The sequence below is a fragment of the Eurosta solidaginis genome, chromosome 5 (assembly GCF_040869045.1).
Source record: "Eurosta solidaginis isolate ZX-2024a chromosome 5, ASM4086904v1, whole genome shotgun sequence".
Taxonomy (NCBI): domain Eukaryota; kingdom Metazoa; phylum Arthropoda; class Insecta; order Diptera; family Tephritidae; genus Eurosta; species Eurosta solidaginis.
In genome coordinates, this window is record NC_090323.1 from 7,896,805 (window position 1) to 7,914,838 (window position 18,034).

At 42.1% G+C, this 18,034-nt stretch overlaps 2 protein-coding genes across 6 annotated transcripts in view; one reads left to right on the forward strand and one right to left on the reverse strand.

The window, feature by feature from the left end:
- The first annotated feature begins 7,692 nt into the window (after positions 1-7,692).
- On the forward strand, positions 7,693-14,526 carry LOC137253343 (uncharacterized). Of its 2 annotated transcripts, XM_067790093.1 has the most exons (8): positions 7,693-7,796; positions 7,855-8,400; positions 10,299-10,402; positions 10,472-10,543; positions 11,906-12,542; positions 12,601-13,228; positions 13,409-13,613; positions 13,909-14,526. In XM_067790093.1, the coding sequence occupies exons 2-8, from the start codon at positions 8,310-8,312 to the stop codon at positions 14,257-14,259; spliced, it is 2,088 nt and encodes a 695-aa protein (XP_067646194.1). In that variant the 5' UTR covers positions 7,693-7,796; positions 7,855-8,309; the 3' UTR covers positions 14,260-14,526. The 2 variants fall into 2 exon arrangements, with proteins under 2 accessions (XP_067646194.1, XP_067646193.1); XM_067790092.1 differs by lacking the exons at positions 7,693-7,796; positions 7,855-8,400 and adding an exon at positions 8,444-8,577.
- Positions 14,335-18,034, reverse strand: part of LOC137253342 (uncharacterized) — a 51,568-nt gene continuing 47,868 nt past the window's right edge. For 3 of the 4 annotated variants that reach the window (XM_067790091.1, XM_067790089.1, XM_067790088.1), the window contains 2 exons: positions 17,667-18,013; positions 14,335-15,973 (listed from right to left, as the gene is read on the reverse strand). In XM_067790091.1, coding sequence (XP_067646192.1) covers positions 15,794-15,973; positions 17,667-18,013 — 527 coding nt within the window. In that variant the 3' untranslated portion in view covers positions 14,335-15,793. Of the gene's footprint in view, positions 15,974-16,043; positions 16,602-17,666; positions 18,014-18,034 lie in introns of those variants that run through there. The other variant, XM_067790090.1, reaches the window with a different exon arrangement.

Below are 18,034 nucleotides of genomic sequence, written 5' to 3' on the forward strand. Positions count from 1 at the left end.
ATGCTGCCACCTTGTATCGTTGCGCCATGGCTGTAATGGAGCTCTGAAAATGTTAAGGCACTGCTAGCAAGCACTTTGAACTGCAAAAGGCCAATTAATGGTGACTTACAACCATAAAACCATAACCAGATAAAACAGCTGATGGAACCTACCTTATGGAAATCAATGTAATCGATTATTGGTGCAATAACATAACGCTAACGCCATAACCATACCATAGCCAACCAATTGATTTTTTGTTTCTTGCCATATCCATAACCTAAAAATATTTGAGTTCGTGAATTTATTAACCTTTAGTAGATTTTATTCATTGTTTTGGATACGTTATGACTAAGAGACTAATTTTTTGTGGAATATGTTTGTAATTTTTTGCGTTTTCATCATTTTTATGAAAATGTCAGCTGTTTAAGGTTATGGCACTATTAATCGATACAATGGAGATCGTTATGGATACGGTTACGACTATGGCGTTAGGGTTAAGGAAGTTTAATTAGGCCTTAAGCTGTGTTTTTTTTACATCTATAGTCGTTTACGCTTAAACTTTATATGGACTGCTGAGCGTCAAACTATAAATGCACTTCTGAAATTGCTGCGCATAAAATTAGTACTAATAAATTTCAATACGCATTCTACTCAGATGTAACTGAAATATGTGTCCATGTTTCACCTCAACATTCTATGTATCACCTCTAAATATGACGTGTATCCACTAAATATGACGTGTATCCACACGCTTCCCAAGGCAGTCGGTTCTATGTACCGGAGCGACTCGGGATTTTTCCCGACCAAGGACTGTCATTTCGGTGTGACCCCGTCTAATTTGTTTCGTCCCTCCCACAAATTGTCATCCTCCGAGCAGCTCCTTGCAGCAGGACTGCTCCATATTTTCTTACTCCGGGAAGGCATCGAATCCAATCCGGGTCCGTCTCCTGACCCCGGTCCTGAGAAATGGTTTTGCTGCATCTGCCGGAAAAGAATCTTTTTAGGACGGTCATACTCTGTTCAGTGTGTCTCGTGCAAGGGACGGTTGCATCGGACAGGTTGTTCTGGGCTTGATCCCAAAACCCGACGTCCACGTAACTTTTATAAATCTTTTGTTGCTCCTTGCTGTTCACGCCCAAGGGCGTCCCGTGGTCTACGTCTAAGCGCCCCCCCCCCCCCTTACCTTCCAGCAGCCCCGCTGCTCAGCAAGCCACAACAAGTACCCGCTGCTGCTCGCGCCCCACGGCGCCAACAACTCAAACAGCTGCTACCACTCATAACTACAATCTTCGTTGTAGAGTCGGAAGCAATGCTGAGCATCAGCCCCTGCCCCCGTCTTCTCCCCCCTCTTTTCCGGCAGCAATCGTGTAGGTCAGGGAAAGAGACTCTTAGTCCCTACCTCCGTTTGCACCGTTTGCCAGCACATAATATATATGTTTGCGACATCCGCCCAATGCATCTCCTGCCTTGGGTGGTGCCACTTCCCTAGATGTTCTGGTCTCCGCGACGGCAACCCCCCGACGGGTTTCATCGCGCCATGTTGCCAGGCCGCAAACCCAAATCATCCGGGTACCCCAATGCTTGCCCAAGGACGCCCAGTCCTAGGGCCACAACAGCAATTGCGTCCTGGCCTTCCCCAACCCAGGCGTAGTCACCCGTCACTTACCCCAAGAGTGGCGACGTCTCCCCTTATGCACTTCAGAATTCTGCAGTTAAACTGTAATGGACTAACTGGGAAGATTACGGAGATAGTCGATTTCATGAAGCGGTACAACATCCGCATTGCTGCGATTCAAGAGACTAAACTCACAGCAAGATCTGCATTGCAGACCTGCTCTGGGTATAACGTCCACAGGAAAGACCGCGAAAGCGGAAATGGAGGCGGTCTCGCGTTTATCATACACCACTCTGTGCAATATTATATATTTGATCCTGGCATCGACCGCAGGGACAATACCTTAGAACGTCAAGGCCTATCTGTCCGGTCAGGTGATGGAAACCTAGAAATCATCAACATCTACATCCCTCCTGCCACCTGTTGCCCCAGTGGATACCGCCCTAATATCAGGGCCTTACTCACTGGCAACAATCGCATTATCTTAGGCGATTTCAATGCCCATCATGATCTATGGCATTCAAACTTGCGGGCGGAGAGTAGGGGTGAGATGTTGGCGGATCAAATAGAAGAAACGACGTTCTGCACAATAAACGGAGACGCCCCCACACGTATGGTAGGAAGCTGTCACAGCTCGTCAGATATCTCAATCGTGAGCGCAGAACTCGTAAACTGCGTCAACTGGCAGCCGATGGTAACATTGGCATCCGACCACTTGCCCATACTTATTTCGCTTGAGGGTAACGCCGACTTCATCGTCACTGAAAAACGCACTTTCATAAACTTCAAAAAAGGAAAGTGGGAAAAATATAAATCCTTTACAGACAGCCGCCTAGCTGCCTTCCCTATCCCGACTGATGCCCGCCAAGGGGAGCGTGCCTTCCGTAAGGTCATTAAATCCGCCTGGGCACATTTCATTCACGCTGGGAGAATTCCCGAAATCCGGCCCCACTTCCCGGCGGAGGCCGCAAACTTAGCGAGAGAACGTGACCTTATAAGACAGCTTGACCCAGGCGACCCCCAAAAAAGGGATATAAACCAACGCATCAGATTGCTTGTAGATGAACACAAGCGGGCGAAATGGGAGGAGCACCTAAGAGGTTGTAACCTCTCTACCGGTGTGGGTAAACTTTGGTCCACCGTAAAGTCCCTATCGAATCCGACTAAGCACAAAGACAAAGTTTCCATCGCCTTTGGCGACAAAGTGCTGTCGGACGCGAAAAAATGCGCGAGCGCTTTCTGCCGACAATATATAATGCATCCTACGGTCGACAAAGATAGACGGAGAGCCAATAGACGCGCACATAAACACAAATACAGCGCGTTACCAATCACCATCACCGCTAAAGAGGTTGAGGACGCCATTGGTCGCGCTAAACCATCCAAAGCAGTGGGCCCAGACGGCACAGCCATGCCGATGCTTAAAAACCTAGGGAAAGAGGGATTCAAATATTTAGCACATGTCTTCAATCTGTCTCTTTCCACCTTTGTCATACCTGAGAAATGGAAAATGGCCAAGGTGGTCCCGCTACTAAAGCCTGGGAAACCAACTAACATAGGTGAGTCGTATCGTCCGATATCTCTCCTATCGCCAGTAGCAAAGACGCTTGAAGCCATTCTGCTCCCTTATTTCCAAGCAAATTTGCAGCTAGCCCCTCATCAGCATGGCTTCAGAAAACTCCATAGCACTACCACCGCGCTGAATGCCATTAGCACCCAGATAAATTGAGGTTTAAATCAATACCCCCACCATAGAACAGTACTCGTAGCGCTAGACCTATCAAAGGCTTTTGATACGGTCAACCATGGCTCGTTACTGCAAGACCTGGAAGGGTGTACCCTTCCCCCATGTCTTAAAAGGTGGACCGCAAATTATCTGGGTGGTCGGCAGGCATCGATGCAATTTAGAAACGAAACATCAAAACCAAGGAGAATTAAACAGGGGGTGCCGCAGAGTGGTGTCCTATCCCCACTTTTGTTTAATTTCTACATATCTAAGCTACCTTCACCTTCAGTCACAATCGTTTCCTACGCCGATGACTGCACAATAATGGCCACAGGCCCAGGCCCAAAGATCGATGCGCTATGCAATAAAATAAACGGCTACCTCTCTGATCTCTCCAGTTTTTTCGCCTCGCGAAAGCTGGCATTATCACCGACTAAATCTTCCGCGACCTTATTTACAACATGGACGCCCCAAATGTCGACCATTTTGAACATCCACGTCGATGGCACTACGCTACCGACTGTCCGACACCCCAAAATCTTGGGTGTGACGTTTGATCAGGATCTACATTTTGGTGAGCACGCAGCCGCAATTGTTCCGAGAATTCAGAGCCGTAACAAAATCATCAAATCCCTCGCTGGCAGTACTTGGGGAAAAGATAAAGATTGTTTCGTCCCTCCCACAAATTGTCATCCTCCCAGCAGCTCCTTGCAGCAGGACTGCTACATATTCTCTTACTCCGGGAAGGTATCGAACCCAATCCGGGTCCGCCTCCTGACCCCGGTCCTGAGAAATGGTTTTGCTGCATTTGCCAGAAAAGAATCTTTTTAGGACGGTCATACTCTGTTCAGTGTGTCTCGTGCAAGGGATGGTTGCATCGGACAGGTTGTTCTGGGCTTGATCCCAAAACCCGACGTCCACGTAACTTTTATAAATCTTTTGTGGCTCCTTGCTGCTCACGCCCAAGGGCGTCCCGTAGTCTACGCCTTAGCGTATCCCCACTACCTTCCAGCAGCTTCGCTGCTCAGCAAGCCACAACAAGTACCCGCTGCTGCTCGCGCCCCACGGCGCCAACAACTCAAACAGCTGATACCACTCATAACTACTACCTTCGGAGTAGAGCTGGTAACAATGCTGAGCATCAGCCCCTGCCCCCGTCTTCTTCTCCCCCCCTCTTTTCTGGCAGCAATCGTGCAGGTCAGGGAAACAGACTCTTAGTCCCTGCCTCCGTTTGCACCGTCTGCCAGCACAGAATATATAGGTTTGCGACATCCGCTCAATGCAGCTCCTGCCTTGGGTGGTGCCACTTTCCTAGATGTTCTGGTCTTCGCGACGGCAACCCCTCGACGGGTTTCATCGCGCCATGTTGCCAGATCGCAAACCCAAATCATCCGGGTACCCCAATGCTTGCCCAAGGGCGCCCAGTCCCAAGGCCACAACAGCAATTGCGTCCTGGCCTTCCACAACCTAGGCGTAGTCACCCCTCACTTACCCCTAGAGTGGCGGCGTCACCCCTCATGCACCTCAGAATTCTGCAGTTCAACTGTAATGGACTAACTGGGAAGATTACGGAGATAGTCGATTTCATGAAGCGGCACAACATCCGCATTGCTGCGATTCAAGAGACTAAACTCACAGCAAGATCTGCATTGCAGACCTGCTCTGGTTATAATGTCCACAGGAAAGACCGCGAGAGCGGAAATGGAGGCGGCCTCGCGTTTATTATACACCACTCTGTGCAATATCATATATTTGATCCTGGCATCGACCGCAGTGACAATGTCTTAGAACGTCAAGGCCTATCTGTCCGGTCAGGCGATGCAAATCTAGAAATCATCAACATCTACATCCCTCCTGCCACCTGTTGCCCCAGTGGATACCGCCCTAATATCGAGGCCTTACTCACTGGCAACAATCGCATTATCTTAGGCGATTTCAATGCCCATCACGACCTATGGCATTCAGACTTGCGGGCGGACAGTAGGGGTGAGATGTTGGCGGATCAAATAGACGAAACGACGTTCTGCACAATAAACGGGGACGCCCCCACACGTATGGTAGGAAGTTGTCATAGCTCGCCAGATATCTCAATCGTGAGCGCAGAACTCGTAAACTACGTCAACTGGCAGCCGATGGTAACATTGGCATCCGACCACCTGCCCATACTTATTTCGTTCGAGCGTACCGCCGACTTCATTGTCACCGAAAAACGCACTTTCATAAACTTCAAAAAAGGAAAGTGGGAAGAATATAAATCTGCAACAGACAGCAGCTTTGCTGCCCTCCCTATCCCGACTGATGCCCGCCAAGGGGAGCGTGCCTTCCGTAAGGTCATTGAATCCGCCTCGGCACATTTCATTCCCGCCGGGAGAATTCCCGAAATCCGGCCCCACTTCCCGGCGGAGGCCGCGAGCTTAGCGAGGGAACGCGACCTTATAAGACAGCTTGATCCAGGCGACCCCCAAATAAGGGATATAAACCAACGCATCAGATTGCTTGTGGACGAACACAAGCGGGCGAAATGGGAAGAGCACCTAAGAGGTTGTAACCTCTCTACCGGTGTAGGTAAACTTTGGTCCACCGTAAAGTCCCTATCGAATCCGACTAAGCACAAAGACAAAGTTTCCATCGCCTTTGGCGATAAGGTGCTGTCGGATTCGAAAAAATGCGCGAGCGCTTTCTGCCGACAATATATAATGCATCCTACGGTCGACAAAAATAGACGGAGAGCCAATAGACACGCACATAAACACAAACTCAGTGCGTCACCAATTACCATCACCGCTAGAGAGGTTGAGGACGCCATTGGTCGCGCTAAACCATCCAAAGCAGTGGGCCCAGACGGCATAGCCATGCCGATGCTTAAAAACCTAGGGAAAGAGGGTTTCAAATATTTAGCGCATGTCTTCAACCTGTCTCTTTCCACCTTTGTCATACCCGAGAAATGGAAAATGGCCAAGGTGGTCCCGCTACTAAAGCCTGGGAAACCAGCTAACGTAGGTGAGTCATATCGTCCGATATCTCTCCTATCGCCAGTGGCAAAGACGCTTGAAGCCATTTTGCTCCCTTATTTCCAAGCACATTTGCAGCTAGCCCCTCATCAGCATGGCTTCAGAAAACTCCATAGCACTACCTCCGCGCTAAATGTCATTAGCACCCAGATAAATTGCGGTTTGAATCAATATCCCCACCATAGAACAGTACTCGTAGCGTTAGACCTATCAAAAGCTTTTGATACGGTCAACCATGGCTCGTTACTGCAAGACCTGGAAGGGTCTACCCTTCCCCCATGTCTTAAAATGTGGATCGCAAATTAACTGGGTGGTCGGCAGGCATCGGTGCAATTCAGAAACGAAACATCAAAACAAAGGAGAATTAAACAAGGGGTGCCACAGGGTGATGTCCTATCCCCGCTTTTGTTTAATTTCTACATATCTAAGCTACCTTCACCACCGGAAGGAGTCACAATCGTTTCCTACGCCGATGACTGCACAATAATGGCCACAGGCCCAGGCCCAAAGATCGATGAGCTATGCAATAAAATAAACGGCTATCTCCCTGATCTTTCCAGTTTTTTCGCCTCGCGAAACCTGGCATTGTCACCGACTAAATCTTCCGCGACCTTATTTACAACATGGACGCCCCAAATGTCGACCATATTGAACATCCACGTCGATGGCACTACGCTACCGACTGTCCTACACCCCAAAATCTTGGGTGTGACGTTTGATCAGGATCTACATTTTGGTGCGCACGCAACCGCAATTGTTCCAAGAATTCAGAGCCGTAATAAAATCCTCAAATCCCTTGCTGGCAGTACCTCCCCTTTTAAGACTAAGCAATTTTCTGTGTTTCGGGAGCCATAACTTGAAGAAAAATTAACGGATCGTAATAAAATTGGGTACACAAATTTTCCCTATAGCAGGAAATATTTCTAGAAAAAATGGACGAGATCGGTTAAAGGCCACGGCAACTTTCATAGATATAAAACAAGTTTAAACGGGTCGCAGGCTAGAATAATAAGATATAACTTAGCAAAAAATAGTTTTGAATCAATATTTCACTTATCAAGTTTTATTGTAAGAGGAAATGGGGAGACATTTTTTTTAAACGAGTGGTGCCACGTGTTATGTAGAAAAGTAATTTATCTGAACTGAAATGTACAATTAAAGTTCACGCTGAGTATATAATGTTCGGTTACACCCTAACTTAGACACCTTTACTTGTTTCTTTTATGCTTAGTTTTTGCCAACTACATAAATAGAAAAGAGCCAAACTCATATTCCATCAACACACAAACGATACCGAAATAACCACTACTCTTGCTCTACTTTAGCAGCGTGACGTCAAAACGCCAATTTAACTGAGATGGTAGGTGAGCGAGGAAATAGAAACAAGTTTATTGTTGATGAGTAATCTCATGATTCATGGGTTCGAATCGCGGTTTAGTGGGGCCCAAGGATTTAACGAACTGTAAATATTTTTTTATTAAAATTTATGTTATTTTATTTAAGCATTCCAATTTTTACAGCGAAACAGTAAGCCTTTAAACCAAAAATGGGGGAGGGACCTCATTTTATCCTTCCTCTCTTTCTAGCCATAGTACACGAACTAGCTTCGTATCAAGAAAAAGTTTGTTTAGCAACCGAATATATTTAATCGATAACAAAAAGCGAAATCGCAATATAAATTCAATTAAATATTTTTGTTTATTATTAAAAAGGAGGCAACCCAAATACACAAAAAAATAAAACCATGATGGAATAAAACCAAAAGGAAGTAAAAACTCAAAAATTACGTTAAAATTTAAATAAAAAATTCAGAAAAATTTGTTTACTTTCATTCGGCCTTTTACATGTAAATTTTTTCGCTTGCAAAAAAAAATAAAATAAAATAAAATTAGACGCAAAAATTCATTATAAATTTACACAAAAAATACATATTTAAAATATTACCAAATTTTAACTCAATGTTTTAAAGAAAGTAATGGCTAAGAAGGGAGGAGTGCAACAGCTACAGGCCGACATACAAACCGATGAAGATTTTGAAAAATTTCTCGAGCGTCCCGGTTTGCTAGGTATGGCCAAATGATAAATCTTTAAGACGATGCCAGAGAAGATCGCAGGTGTAATTTCACAGATGATTGCGGGTTTACGGGGAGGCGGTAGCACCTTATTTCGAAGCCAAGTTTGCCGGAAGGCCTTAACAACTGGAGGTCTACAAAATGCGAAACTTAAAGGAAGATACCTAAAAAGTAGTTGTGAAAATAATACCTTTTCTATAACAATATTCGTCACATAAAAGTTGACAAATGAATTAAGGGATTATCGATGTATATATGTCGTTTATAGTCTAACGATACAGGGCCGAAAATCGTGCTATGCATAGATGGGTCTTTAGCTGCATGTTTCCTGTGGTAGTCCTGTTTCAAGCGTGGGTCTGTTTAGAGATAGAAGGGTAGTGCGATTCGAAAAATGTCATTAAAGATGAAAACCAGACTTCAGAAAACACTAACTTTCGTGGTGACCCTATATTTGATGCCTGCAAAACCTTTGTCTTTGGACCAAGTGCCGCCTCCAAGCTTTAGTGCTTAAGAGAAAGATAAAAAATAAAAAAATGTAAGGCGCGATAACCTCCGAAGAGATCTAAGGCCGAGCTTCTCGTCCAATTTGCGTCGTGCTCCTCTTGATTTTCCCTACATATTGGCCGGACGGGCCTACATGTTTTATGCCGACTCCGAACGGCATCTGCAAGGCAGATGAGTTTTCACTGAGAGCTTTTCATTGGCAGAAATACACTCGGAGCGCTTGCCAAACACTGCGGAGGGGCGACCCCGCTTAGAAAAATGTTCTCCCAATTAAAAACCCTTATTTCTAAAATTTTGATGTTGCTTTGCCCGGGGTGTGAACCCAGGGCATACGGTGTGGTAGGCGGAGCACGCTACCATCACACCACGGTGGCCGCCTAAGAGAAAGATAGGCTGTCGAAAAAATTATTCCTGCGCTCTATTAGGAAACTAGTCTTTAAACTGATTTCGGAGTTGATAAGAAAAGTTCTAACTCGACAAAGATTGGGTTCTTTAAGTAATAGAAACCGCTATCAAAAGATAATAAGAGTGTTATCCAAAAAATATATGGTCCTTTTCGCTTTAAAAAGCTTGATCATGTTTGTGAGAGCGGAAAGACTGTGGCCCAAAATGTAGTTCTGCCGACAGCCGGAGAATCAATAGAGGGGATGAACTGAACTCTATCCGGCGGGCGGAAGTGAGGACGTAACTTTTCAAGTAAGTAAGCAAGTTCGTAAACCGTCACTTAAGACTAGAACGGCTCCTCATGGAACTTGGAGGTGGGGAGGGAGGGATGGCCTGAAGGTTTAATGTGGCCATATAAATCGTTCTCGAGATGGTCGGGCTAGCACCTTAATTGTGCTGTGTTACCGGAGGCTACCGGATCTGTATCCGGCAAAGGACCATCACATCGATAACACTCCCCAAAGCCTTCGGGGACCAACCTTATCGCTACAACAACAACAACAACTAGAACGGGAATGCGACTGATCGAGGTCATAGAAAGGTTTGGCATCGTAGGGAGTATCTAATGCTTTTAAAAAGTTGAAAATAGCGCGATATCTACGTCCTCACTGCTGGAGGGAAGGATGTCGACATTTATCACTTTCTTTTGAATATTTCGCTGACATCAGTAGCGGAAATGCTGTTGGCGTTAAGCATCAGCCTGCTGATAGCACCCGTGCAGTGAATACCTTATTGCTGGTTATCTGATTTTATGCCGCAGTTAAGTCAAGGGTCTGCCATATGAAATTGTGGATTTTGTAGCTAAAAGTTGATTACCGGTCGAGCGAGTTTAGTGCTGCAAAGCCGTATGTCGTAGGGCGATCTTGTGATACAACTTTTCTACCGCATCCATCTCTGAATGATACGAAAAATTAACTACACTATTTTCCCATGCACTTCCTAAGTATTGGATATTTACTCGGAATGGTGTGGTCCTTGCCTCGGTATGGTTGGCAGTTTACGTAAAATTAAATTAGAAATAGGCGGCGATAATTTACAGTTAGCAATTGTAAGTGCATACAATACACGATTTGCATAATTTTTACAAAACTTTTAATATATATAAATTTTTTTTCAGTGCAAATCGGATACAATTTCTTATCTTAAGCGTTTCTGCAAGAAGAGTGAGCCCACGTGGATGTTTGTTACGGTAAGTTTATTTAATTAGGATCCCTGCAGACAAAAAGGGAACAGTTGTTGTTGCTGTAGCAGTGCTTCTACAAGTAGGTGGCGCCCGCCGTGGTGTGATGGTAGCGTGCGCCGCCTACCACACCGAAGATCCTGGGTTCACGCCCGGGCAAAGCAACATCAAAATTTTAGAAAAAGGTTTTTCAATTAGAAGAAATTTGTTCTAAGCGGGGTCGCCACTCGGCAGTTTTTGGCAAGCACTCCGAGTGTATTTCTGCTATGAAAAGCTCTCAGTGAAAAATCATCTGCCTTGCAGATGGCGTTCGGAATCACCATAAAACAAGTAGGTCCCGTCCGGCCAATTTGTAGGGAAAAATCAAGATGAGAACGACGCAAATTGGAAGAGGAGCTCGGCCCTAGATCTCTTCGGAGGTTATCGCGCCTTACATTTATGTTTTTTTAAGCTTAGCAATTAGATCAATCTAACTCTCATTATCAAGAAAAAAGATGCATCGTGGACAACACACGGGCCGCCGCTAAGACCTTAGAATGCTGAAGTTGTGCCCAGCATCGTAGGTTTAAACCACTGCATTGACTGTTGAGTGCATCTTCGTCACCACAGCAGCTTTTCCAGATGCTCTTAGAGCTCTCTACTGTTCTTTTTACTTTAACATACATTCTAAGTATAGAATGAAAGTTGGAATAAATAGGTCATCCATTCTCCAAAAGTTCGGTGTTATTAAAGTGTAACACCAATCCAGAAGAACCGAAGCCTAGCTCCCCAAGATCAGTTTGCAAGGTAGTTTCCCTTTTTGAGCCAAAGAATCCACGACTCATCTAACTCAAGAGATATTATTCGTTAGTAAATTTTAGGTTAGTAAACGCAACTTTGGCGGCCATCGTGGTGTGATGGTATCGTGCTCCGCCTACCACACCGAATGCCCTGGGTTCACACCCCGGGCAGAGCAACATCAAAATTTTAGAAATATGGTTTTTCAATTAGAAGAAAATTTTTCTAAGCGGGGTCGCCCCTCGGCAGTGCTTGGCAAGCACTCCGGGTATATTTCTGCCATGAAAAGCTCTCTGTGAAAACTCATCTGCCTTGCAGATGCCGTTCGGAGTCGGCATAAAATAAGTAGGTCCCGTCCCGCCAACTTGTAGGAAAAATTAAAAAGGAGCACGACGCAAATTGGAAGAGAAGCTCGGCTTAAAAACTTTTCCGAGCTTATGGCGCCTCACATGTATTTATTTTTTTTAAACGCAACTTTTATCAGTTTTCTGAAAGTGTTCCTTAGATCCCTTATACACACCACAGAATATTTTAGACACAGCCATTTAATATTCCCTCAAGCCCTTTTATTGTATATCATTATTTTACCCATAGCAAGGCAAGTCCACAAATCTATTATTTGGCTCTAATACGCCAAAACTTATGAAATTAATCGCTCATGAGCTCGAAATGCTCGGCAAACCAAATCGTACCTTTTACGAAATTACCGAACTTCAACCGGAAGAAGAGAGGCGTCGCAAAATCAAACTGGACGCAGAAATGGCAGCAGTGAACAAAGAACAGGCAGCAAAGAAAAAGAAACGCAGCGACTATTTAAATTCCATGACAGACACGATAATCGAAAACATACCCGATATGGGTGTAACAATTTTTGGTCCACAAGTCAATCGAGATATGTACAAGAAAATTCTCGAACCGGCAGATAATATGAAGTTACAATGTAAAGATCGACGCGTTATAAATGTTAGTCGTGCTGATTTTGATACAGTGAACTATGCATGCCCGAATCCGCTACCCGATGATGTGCTCGAACAATTGGATCAAAAAGAATTGATGATGTGTTTCTGGAAAATGCCTGAAGATGATCGTCGCCCCGTACCAGAGGTGCTAAATCATTATGCGCACGAACTAACTAAAGAACGTCATGAAATCGATGATCTTACCGAAGAAGAGATTATACATCCACCAATTATAATGCCAATGGATTTAACAATCGAAATAGAATTACAGGGTAAAAATTTGTAAAGTTTGATTTTCTAAGCTAAATGAGCCATTTCTTATGTTTTTAGAGGGTGAAGAATTAGAAGAGGAGCCTGAACCCGAGCCAGAGCCAGAGCCACAAAAAAAAGTACATTTGAAAAAAGAAGGATCAGCATCGGCAGCTGCCCAACCATCTGCTGCTGAAGCAGCCGAAGGTGAAGAGGATGATGGCGAAGAGGATAGTGAAGGCGAAGAAGGTGGCGAAGGTGCAGCAGATGCAGTTGGTGAAGGTCCGGAAATGCCACCAGTACAAATAGAACCCTTCGAACTCGATTTGGATTTGGATGCCGGTGACGAAGAGGATGGTGACGCAGCAGAAGTAGAGCAACAACAAGCGATTGTCGTACAGAAGCGGTATCGCAAAAAAGTTATACGCATACCACCAATTTGGGTAGCGGGCAATGCACGCACACATGCCGCCCTAATTTATGTCTTCTTCCGCCAACAAACTACCGGTTTCTTGCCACCTGATCCACCACCGGAGCCGCCACATATCATAATGGCATTCGATGCATATAAAAAACGTGACCTATTAAGCGTTGCGGAACGTCTCAAGGATGATGTACCACGTTTTGGTTTCTTCACCAGCGACGATGCTGACGAAGCGAAATTTATTGCAAACTCAGCCGCGAAATATGCAACAATGCCACAAAATCCGTAAGTATTTAATAAACCGGATATACGGGAGTAGAGGAATCCAAAACTTGCGAAAAATTCGCCATTTTCGGACGCGCTGTATCGTGATAAAATATTTAATTTCACACCCACCTCTCGATGCGTAATAGAATTTATACTAAAGTTGTTTTTTATTATATTTTTTACTTCCCCTTACCAAAGCATGGACAAAATTGTATTCAAAGTTAACAAACAAACCTCACATACAATGCTCACCTTAGCCACCTATGGTCCAAGCTATGTAAGTCCGGATGCGGTAATTGGCCATGAAGAAGCTTTGAAATTCTTCCCAGAATCGTATAAGACCCAAGAACAAGAAGCAATGGAACAGGTGGCAAGGGAATCTCAGAAACCGAAAAAGAAGAAGGTAGGCTAGCTGATGTGTTTGACGTATGAAGCAGCAGTACAATTTTTTCTAAGACTGCAGCTTGATTTGCCATACCAGTAAAGTCTTGCCTTCACTGGAGTTTACGCCCAGAGCGTGCGTTGGATGTAAGTATTTTTTGAGACCAAAGGAGCTTTTATTAAGGCTGCTGCAAGGCAAGTGCTCTCAAATTCTATAAACAGCAGAGCTGTACTGGTAATGCAATTCAAGTTTAAGAACTAGACAAATTATATTTTACTTCCTTGGGTATTACCACAATATTTCTCATATCTTATAGAACCGTCATTCTGATAAAACAGAATCAATCTTGGAACCTGTCCCCACAATTACGAGTGGTGAAGATAGTGGCGAAAGCAGACCTGCCACCGCCCCAGATGATATGGACAAAACGAGTGAGCTACCAACAGAATCAGGAGGCGTTGAAGGAGGAGACGTACCAACTGAAGGCGGTGGTGATGCTGTACGAGAACCGGATGAAGTTATTGTAGCGCTTGATGAGGAAGCAGCACATGCGCCAGTTGATCAGGGTGATTCAGCGACAGCCGTAGAAACTGCACAGCGGCCAACACAAGGAGAGACTGTTGTTCCAGCAGAATCGGCTGCAGCAGAAGCAACAATAAGTGAATGAGTTGAAAAACCAAGGCATAGCAAAATGTGCCCGCTCACGAGGATTAAATGTATGAAAACACTTTTGCGTGGATATTTCGATTCGACAATGTTTTTTTATTGTTTTACTAATTTATATTTTATTTTGGAAAATTTTCATGTGTTAAATATTTATTCTTCATATTTAATTTTTTATGATTATACTTCTAATAATTCAAGCAAACGCATACCATAAAACACATACATATTTGTATAAATTAAGCTAAATAATACCTATATACTAACTACGTTATAAATAAATTAATAAATTAATGTATACCAAATGTGATCGCCATTCTTCAATTTCAATATTCTATATTCTAAATAACTTTTTATATAAACTGTGTCCAAGAAAAAAACTAAAATTGTTCTGGTTACCCCAGTAGTAAGTGTTTTTCTTCAACAGCTTAGCTAAGCTTTTGCAGGCATGCACGCAGACTATACCGACTTTCTTCTAATTCTTTAAAACGGATTATGGATAGCTTCATAAGCTGTCATCTCTGACGAAAATTATGAGGAGATAACCCCCTATCTCACTAATAGAATATAAACTTTTAAGGAATAGATACGGGAAGCCACTCTCACAATTGAATCGTTTATTATTAAAAGGGCACGTGTCCGCATTTTCAAATTGTTCAGCGGACACAAAAAACGGACATGATATGAACCACTTTCAAATAAAAAGCAAAATGTCATCGCCTATAAAATAATATAGGGTTAACGGGCATATGTGTTGTTCCAAGAATAAATAGGTTTTGATAAAAACTATACATTATAACCAAAATGTCACTTTTGTCCAAAGGTGGACATGTGTCCTTTTAATAATAAACGATGTAGTGACTAACACGGTATGACTGTAATACATCTAAGTATAAATTAGAACTAATAAGAACTTAAATTGAAGTTTGTATTTACACCTACTTTTGTACAGAAATGGGTTAGATAAAATCCAAACGATATCGGTGCCAGAATATGTTGTTCAGGTTTTCTAAAATATTTGATAATACATCGACGGCTGAGTGGAATATCACCATATCTCAGCTGCCAGGTCGAAAATGCCCTGTCTGAGAATATTTTTCAAAAACACCCTATTTCAGAATTTGTTTCAAAAGCGCCCTACCTCAAAACCAGCTCAGCTCAGCTGGGCGGTTTTAAAACAAATTGTGAGATATAGCGTTCTTTAGCCGAATTTATAGTGTTTTTGAAACAAATTTTGAATTTATGCTTTATTCAAAAGTTTTCTGAGAAAGAGCGTTTGCGGAACGCGACAGTCGAGATAATGTGATATTCCACTCAGCAGTTTACATTCAATTTTGAATCATTATTTTTGATCCTTACCATTCCGATTTCGATACTACTTGGATTCCATAACAATCTTAATAAGCTACATATTACATATATTTACGTATTAAACTTATTTAGAGTATTAGCTATAAATCAGTGTACTTTTAACTACAGAAATATATGTAACTATCTCTTATAGTCTACTCCATTATTACTTGTCGTCTTATAAAATTTTAGTTAAAGTATAAATTTCGGTCAATAGTAATAACACGTAGGAATCCATTTTCATAGCCAAGTGCCAATAGTTTTCTACCAGCAAAGTTTTTGTTAAATTTCAAACTGTTAATACGTGTGCACGGAATTAAATGTAGAGGTGGTCGCCGTTCTGCGCTGATACACTGTTTAAAATTTACCTGTATGTAATGGAGAATTAGAAAAAGTTACAGATTTAAATAATTTTTCACGAAAATCTTTCCTAATGAAAATAGAATTTGAAAAGTTCAAGTGACGAGGATACACTATTCTTAAAGTTCTTATCTGTTATGTTAGGCTAATTATTGAGCACTTTGTTATTTTAGTACAAGTTAAAGTTCACTATTACGGCTCGAAATTTCAGTTCTTCAATATCGTTGTGAACGGCAAGCATGTTATCTTGTCTTTATAGTATACCAAAGTTAATTTCTGAACGCTTTTGACGGTTTTTTTTTTTTATTACTTTGCTACAACTCATAAATTGAATAACCAAGTAGATCCTTACGTCATGTTGATATTTTTGATTTTAAATGTTGTAAAATTTATTACCCCCTAAATAAACCTATTACTCAAGGTTCGATTCGAACTCAAGGTCAGAAAAATATTTTTATTTCTTTTTTTAATGATAATTATTGTTATTTTTAAATTTTTCTAAATTGAAAAATTGTAATAGTAAGTACACATTTTTTTTTAAGCTGGTAAAAAGGAATAGAAGTAGCGCAGCGTGCCTAAAGCGTATTGATGATGAAGGCTTAGCACCCTTCGAAATGGATCTATCTGGCAGGTTGTCTGAAAAAATTTAAAAAGTTTCTACTTACTATTCCAAAAAGAAAAATCAATTTTTCTATTTAGAAAAACTAAAAAATAATAGGGCGACTCATGAAAGCATATAAACTTATAAGGTGTAAAATTATATCCATTTACACACGCTGTTATATGAACGCACCTAGTAATGTTCTTGATAGACTTAATTGTGTATCAACTGTATTATTGGGAAAAAAATTTTTTTGATTGTTATACAAATTAAAAAATGCCAAGATTAAGTGAAATATCAAAACTAAAACGTCTTTACTAAGATATACTTGTAAATGACTTGCTGATGTTGGAGATTTCTGATGAAAATGCCTGCTGTAATGTCTGCAAGGTTGCATTCCTTTGAGTTTACCGCGTTTACACAATGAAATGCGCGCGTAAATTTATACAAATTGTGTAAATGATGTTTCATACAAAATTTCACAGCTCGTTTACGCACTAGATAAATTTATGCGTTTACACACTTTATAAGGTTACATGAGTCCCCCCATAATAATTATCATTAGAAAAAAAAATTTTGTTCTGGCCTTGAGCTCGAATCGAACCTTGAATCATTTATCAATAGGCCGATAAAAACAAAAACAATTGTTAAACCTATTACTATAACCTTAATTGAACTTAACTCCTGATATTATAAAGGTTTTGATGTTTATATATTCCCAAGCACTTCTTATTTTAAAAGGCCTTTACTTATGTATACTTTATTTTTAGTTGAAATTTTTAATGTCTTGCTTAATCGTTAAAATATTCTCACCTAGTCTATAAGGTTTGCAACTATGAACTGCATTGGATAAATAAATCACCTGCACTCAAATTTAGATGATGAAAGAACAGCAAAATTATAAGAGGTTTGCTAGCTGCTAAGCGAGATAAAAAAAAAAAGAATTACATCGCAGACAAAAGACTACGACAGTCGAGAGAGGGTGATATTCTACTCAGCAGTCGAAATACTACTTTTAGTCACATATGAATTCACTTCTTCTGAAAGTAAACTCCTAAACCTAAACCGCTTAAAATGTATAATTTTGTTGTTCAACGAACCTTTTCTATTGGTCCAAAAACTATACCATATTTCTCACTGCAATTTTTCTCATAGTAACTCCAGTCGGCAGGTGCGGACTTCGCATCGAATTGCGGTATATCTGTACCATCTAAACTTTTCATATCCATAATGGCAGCTGCACGATGTCCTTTTAACTCTGACATAATATCTTTTAAATGCATTTCACGTATATCCAATAGCACCAAGTCTCCAGTATCTGTTGCATTGGCCAAAATATGCTGTACTGGATTGTATTGAGTTTGAGTGACAGCGCCATTTAATCTTTCAATTGTTTCATTTTTGAAAGAGATATTGGTTGGACTCACAGCATATATAGCTCGTCCGTCTAGAGCAACATAAATTAGTT

Bases quoted from the DNA above. Each gene is read 5' to 3' on its own strand.
- LOC137253343 (XM_067790092.1), top strand. From the start codon at position 8,463: ATGATTGCGGGTTTACGGGGAGGCGGTAGCACCTTATTTCGAAGCCAA. The intron at 8,578-10,298 runs GTAGTTGTGAAA...GCACTTCCTAAG, and splicing joins TAAAGGAAGATACCTAAAAA to TATTGGATATTTACTCGGAA. The intron at 13,229-13,408 runs GTAAGTATTTAA...CCCTTACCAAAG, and splicing joins GCAACAATGCCACAAAATCC to CATGGACAAAATTGTATTCA.